The sequence below is a fragment of the Triticum urartu genome, chromosome 7A (genome assembly GCF_056163025.1).
Source record: "Triticum urartu cultivar PI428250 chromosome 7A, HENAU_Tu73, whole genome shotgun sequence".
NCBI classification, from domain to species: domain Eukaryota; kingdom Viridiplantae; phylum Streptophyta; class Magnoliopsida; order Poales; family Poaceae; genus Triticum; species Triticum urartu.
In genome coordinates, this window is record NC_141879.1 from 715,120,567 (window position 1) to 715,126,186 (window position 5,620).

Below are 5,620 nucleotides of genomic sequence, written 5' to 3' on the forward strand. Positions count from 1 at the left end.
AGCTACCGCATGGCCTGATTCCTCGGCGGGAGGGACTTGAGGCATGATTCTGGTGGCCAAGGATTTCGGTTTCCTGTCATGGCCGGGCGCTGTGGGGCGGAACGGAGAAGGGCCCTGTCTTTTGTCCATTCCTCCACCGCACCTTTGGTTTCATACTAGTAGGTCGCACGTTCTTTGATGCTCACGGTGTTAGAATTATTGTATAGGGATAGAAGAGGTGTTTAACTTGTATCCAACTCTATCTCATCTTCTCTTTATCCCTTGTAACGACCTTCTTCTGGTCGATCTTCTCCCAACCGATCTCCCTCTCCTTTGATCGGTTTTCTCTCTGTAAACGTATGCATCAAGGCATTGCCTCAATATATACACGCGGCCCGAGACAAAGGGTTCTACGCTTCCCAAACTAATTCACATGGTAACAGAGCCTCTTCCTCATCAGATCGAAAGAGATCGCATCTAGCTACCTTCGCGACCGAGCCATGTCTACCACCTCCGCCTCCACGTCGCCCAGCACCATGGGCGCGATCACCACCACCTCCTCCGCCTCCACCTTTGCTTCCTCATCCACAGCTACAACCTCCTTCCTTGGATCGCCGCCCCAGGAGAAGCTGACTAGGGGGAACTTCCTCCTTTGGAAAGCCATCATGCTTCCCCAGATCAAGGGTGCTCAGATGGAGCATCACCTCGACGCAACAAGCCCACCGCCACCGGCCACCCTCACCATCACCAAGGATGGCAAGGACGAGCAAGTCGTCAACCTCGCCTGCACTCTCTGGTATGCCCAACAGCAACAACTCCAAGGGTTCTTGATGGGTTCTTTTTCCCGCGAGATTCTCTCTCAGGTGGCCACGCTCCAGACGCCGGCCGCGGTATGGCGCGCCATCAACGACATGTTTTCTGCCCAGAGCCAAGCGCAGGCGATCAACACCCGCATCGAGCTCACCAACCTTAAAAAAGGTAATATGTCTATGGCAGAGTACCTCGGCAAGATTAAGACGCTCACAGATGAAGTCGCGTGCACGGCCTCAGCGCTCTCCGACCCGGAGATCATCTCCAAGATCCTTGCTGGCCTTGACATGGAATATAACCCTGTCATCTCTGCTCTTGCTGCACGCGTAGAACCAATCACGGTCCCGGAGCTGCACAGTCAGCTCCTCAGTTTTGATGCCCGCCTCACCCTCCTCCACGGCGGTGATCTTCGGCAATCATCTGCATACTCCGCTGCACGGGGTCGCGACCGTGGCCGTGGTCACCAGGGCGGCAACCGTGCCGGTGGTCGCGGCCGTGGCTCCTCTTCGGGCGATGGCGCCCGCTCTGGCGGCGCCTACGGCCACAACACCAAGGGCGGCGGCTACGGCAACAACCATGGGGGTGGCGGCTTCAACTCCAACACTGGCCGCCGCCCCTCCTCCTCCTCCCGCAGCCTTCCTCGCTATCAGCTCTGCAAGAAGGCTGGTCATGAGGTCGTCGACTGTTGGCATCGGTATGATGAAAACTTCGTCCCGGATGCTCGCTTGGTTGCAGCTGCTATGCGCGAGCAAGGCGGGGATGGCGTTTGGTATGTTGACTCCGGCACTACGGACCACGTCACAAATGAGTTAGAGCAACTTGCTTTGCGCGAGACGTACCATGGCACCTATCAGATCCACACCGCTAGCGGTAAAGGTATGGATATTTGTCATATTGGTCAAGTTTCGCTTAATTCCCCTAACCTTCAACGTGATCTAGTTCTTAAGGATGTCCTTCATGTTCCTCAAGCTGATAAAAACCTTGCCTCTATGTCTCGCTTAGCCTCTGATAACAATGTTTTCTTTGAGACTCATCCTCACTATTTTTTCATTAAGGATCGGGCAACGAGGGCACTCCTCTATCACGGTAGATGCGTTGGCGGCCTCTACCCCATCTCATCCGGAGCACTTAGCAACAAGCATCGTCGAGTCTACTCCGTCATCAAGCCCTCTTTGGCAAGGTGGCATCAAAGATTAGGTCATCCCTCATCAGCCATAGTTAGGCAAGTCATCAATAAAGACAATCTTCCTTTGTCACTTAGTTCCAATAATGAGTCTGTTTGCGAAGCATGTCAATGTGCCAAGAGCCATCAGCTTCCCTATCCTACGTCTAGTAGTGTTTCTCATGCTCCCCTACAATTGATCTTCAGTGATGTATGGGGTCATGCCCGAGATTCGTTTGGTCGAAAAAAATACTATGTTAGCTTCATTGATGATTACAGCAAGTTTACATGGATTTATTTGCTCAAGTATAAATCTGAAGTTTTTTCCATCTTTCGAGAATTTCAGAAACTTGTTGAGAGACACTTTGATAAGAAAATCATCGCAGTACAAAGTGACTGGGGAGGGGAGTATGAAAAACTCAACTCCTTTTTCCGTAGTATTGGGATCACCCATTATGTATCTTGTCCCCATGCTCATCAGCAAAATGGCTCTGCTGAACGCAAACACCGCCATATTGTTGAGGTTGGTCTCTCTCTTTTAGCTCATGCGTCCATGCCCCTCAAGTATTGGGATGAGGCCTTCATCACAGCTACATATCTCATCAATCATCTTCCTAGTAAGGTTATTGGCAACTCTACTCCCTTAGAACGATTGTATAACCAAAAGCCAGATTACAATTATCTCAAAAAATTTGGGTGTGCTTGTTACCCCAATTTACGTCCATACAATCGTCACAAACTTGAGTTTCGCTCCACACAATGTGTTTTTCTTGGGTACAGTAATCTTCATAAAGGTTACAAATGTCTTGAACCATCCACTGGACGCATCTATATCTCTCGGGATGTTATTTTTGATGAGACACTATTTCCTTTCTCCAAGCTTCATCCCAATGCGGGTGCTTTGCTTCGTGCAGAAATCGCACTTCTCTCCGACTCTCCTACACGTCCTGATCACGGGGGTGAATTAACTGATCATGACCATGTGCAAAAATCCAATGAAAATTACGTTCCTAATACTTCTTGCGCAGATTCTACTTGTCATTTTATGTGCACACAGGACAAACCAGGACCGGACTCTGATGCTGATCCTTCTGCCAGCATGCAATCCGAGCCGGATTCGTGTCAGACTGCAGGCGCGCGATCTGGTGCAGATCCGCCCCTGCGCTCCCTGGTGGCCGACAGCGGTGCAGCCGACCAGGTGGGTCGTGCCAGTCCAGGCGCGTCGCGCTAATCTCTGCTAGCGCGCCCCGAGACGTCCATCGAGCGAGGCACGGGGGGAGCGAGTCCCTCGCCGCCACGTCACCTTGGGCCCCACCGACCGGTCCTACCAGTTCTGCTGCGACAACATGGGACCCGCCAGGCGGTTCTGATTCGCCGGTCGGCTCTGGCTGCGCGACAGACGAGGAGCAGCACCAGCAGCGTCAATCCTCCTCGGATCAGGAGCCGGATCTGCCTGGATCTTCTGTGCACAACGCCGAATCAGCAGGATGTCCTGCGCCACAACCAACAGAAACTGTTTCTCTGGCTCCTTCACCTCTTCGTCGAAACACCAGGTCTCGGTCAGGTATTGTTAAAGAAAAACAATATAGTGATGGTACAATAAGGTATAATCCGACCAAGCGTGCCTTCCTTGCCACTTCTGGTGAACCTATTAATTTGCATGATGCTCTTGCTAATAAAGATTGGAAGGAAGCCATGGATAATGAATATAATGCACTTATAAAAAATCAGACTTGACATCTAGTACCACCGCAACATGGTGCTAATATAATTGACTGTAAATGGGTATACAAGATCAAGAGAAAATCAGATGGCAGTATAGACAGATACAAGGCAAGGTTGGTTGCAAAGGGCTTCAAGCAAAGGTTTGGAATTGATTATGATGATACATTTAGTCATGTGGTTAAAGCAACTACTATTCGTCTTGTTTTGTCCATTGCTGTTTCCAGAGGTTGGAGCTTAAGACAGCTGGATGTTCAGAACGCGTTTCTTCATGGTGTTCTTGAGGAAGATGTGTTCATGCGGCAACCACCAGGTTATGAAAATCACAGCACACCACATTATGTATGTAAGTTGGATAAAGCCCTATATGGCCTGAAGCAGGCTCCAAGAGCATGGTATTCTAGGTTGAGCATGCAGCTACAGCATCTTGGTTTCACATCGTCCAAGGTAGATACGTCCTTGTTCTTTTATAGCAAAGGCAATATCGCTATTTTTGTCCTTGTTTATGTTGATGATATAATTGTTGCTAGCTCAAGTCAAGAGGCCACTACTTGTTTGCTTGGGGATTTAAAGCTTGAATTTGCTCTCAAAGATCTAGGTGATCTTCACTACTTTCTTGGCATAGAGGTAAAGCAGATCAAAGATGGAATACTTCTATCACAAGAGAAATATACAGCTGATGTTCTAAAGAGGGTGGGATTGGAGAATTGCAAACCAGTCAGTACACCAATCTCCACCTCAGAAAATCTTACAATTGACAGTGGAGAAGCTCTTGGTCCAGAGGATGCAACAAATTATAGAAGTGTTGTAGGTGCCTTGCAATATTTGACTCTTACATGCCCTGATATCTCTTATTCAGTAAACAAGGTATGTCAATATTTGCATGCTCCTAGAACCACTCATTGGACAGCAGTTAAAAGAATTCTGAGGTATCTTCAGTATTCTCAAGGACTTGGACTTCAGATTGTCAAGTCTCCTTCCTTGCTTGTTACTGCATATTCTGATGCCAACTGGGCAGGGTGTGCTGATGATAGGAGATCTACTGGTGGTTTTGCTGTGTTTCTGGGATCTAACCTTGTGTCATGGAGTGCAAGAAAGCAAGCTACTGTTTTAAGATCCAGTACGGAGGCTGAATACAAGTCGTTGGCAAATGCTACAGCTGAAGTGATGTGGATACAAACATTACTTTATGAACTTGGGATTAAAGCTCCAAAAGTTGCACGGCTGTGGTGTGACAATATTGGTGCAACTTATCTTTCAGCAAATCCTGTTTTTGATGCACGAACAAAACATATTGAAGTGGATTTCCACTTTGTCAGAGAGAGAGAGTAGCTCGAAAGCTACTTGAGATCCGGTTTATTCCTACAGGGGATCAACTTGCGGATGGGTTTACTAAACCCTTGACTGAGAGAAGACTAGACGAGTTCAAGTACAATCTCAACCTTAGCAAGGCTTGAGATTTAGATTGAGGGGGAGTGTTAGAATTATTGTATAGGGATAGAAGAGGTGTTTAACTTGTATCCAACTCTATCTCATCTTCTCCTTATCCCTTGTAACGACCTTCTTCTGGTCGATCTTCTCCCAACCGATCTCCCTCTCCCTCGATCGGTTTTCTCTCTGTAAACGTATGCACCAAGGCATTGCCTCAATATATACACGCGGCCCAAGACAAAGGGTTCTACGCTTCCCAAACTAATTCACACACGGCAGAGGAGATGGGTCAGGCGGGAGCCATCTTCTCGGTGGCGTGTGGGCTGTAGACGACTCTGTGCACCGGCGGCCGTCGGCTAGTTTGGGCTCCATGGCAGTGCGAACCAGATCGGGCCCCGGCGTCCTGTTTCTGTGAGGAGGCCGTGACGACCGCCGGGCGCATGGGGCCGGCGGCTCTTTCCGGCGTGGACCGGCGGCAACGATGAAGACCTGGGCCCCCGCGTCCAGTTCTGAAGG

General features: G+C 49.2%; 1 protein-coding gene across 1 annotated transcript; it reads left to right on the forward strand.

The window, feature by feature from the left end:
- The first annotated feature begins 479 nt into the window (after window positions 1-479).
- Window positions 480-5,005, forward strand: LOC147962079 (uncharacterized). Its single transcript, XM_087534047.1, has 4 exons — window positions 480-1,665; window positions 2,980-3,149; window positions 3,746-4,540; window positions 4,637-5,005. Exons 1-4 carry the CDS (start codon window positions 480-482, stop codon window positions 5,003-5,005), a joined length of 2,520 nt encoding a protein of 839 aa, XP_087390173.1.
- Window positions 5,006-5,620: the final 615 nt, after the last annotated feature.

What these genes read in the sequence shown, in the direction of transcription:
- LOC147962079 (XM_087534047.1), top strand. Translation starts at nt 480, where the DNA reads ATGTCTACCACCTCCGCCTCCACGTCGCCCAGCACCATGGGCGCGATC. An exon ending in CCACACCGCTAGCGGTAAAG is followed by an intron (nt 1,666 to 2,979) that starts GTATGGATATTT and finishes CTTCTTGCGCAG; the next exon opens with ATTCTACTTGTCATTTTATG. An exon ending in ACAGCGGTGCAGCCGACCAG is followed by an intron (nt 3,150 to 3,745) that starts GTGGGTCGTGCC and finishes TGGGTATACAAG; the next exon opens with ATCAAGAGAAAATCAGATGG.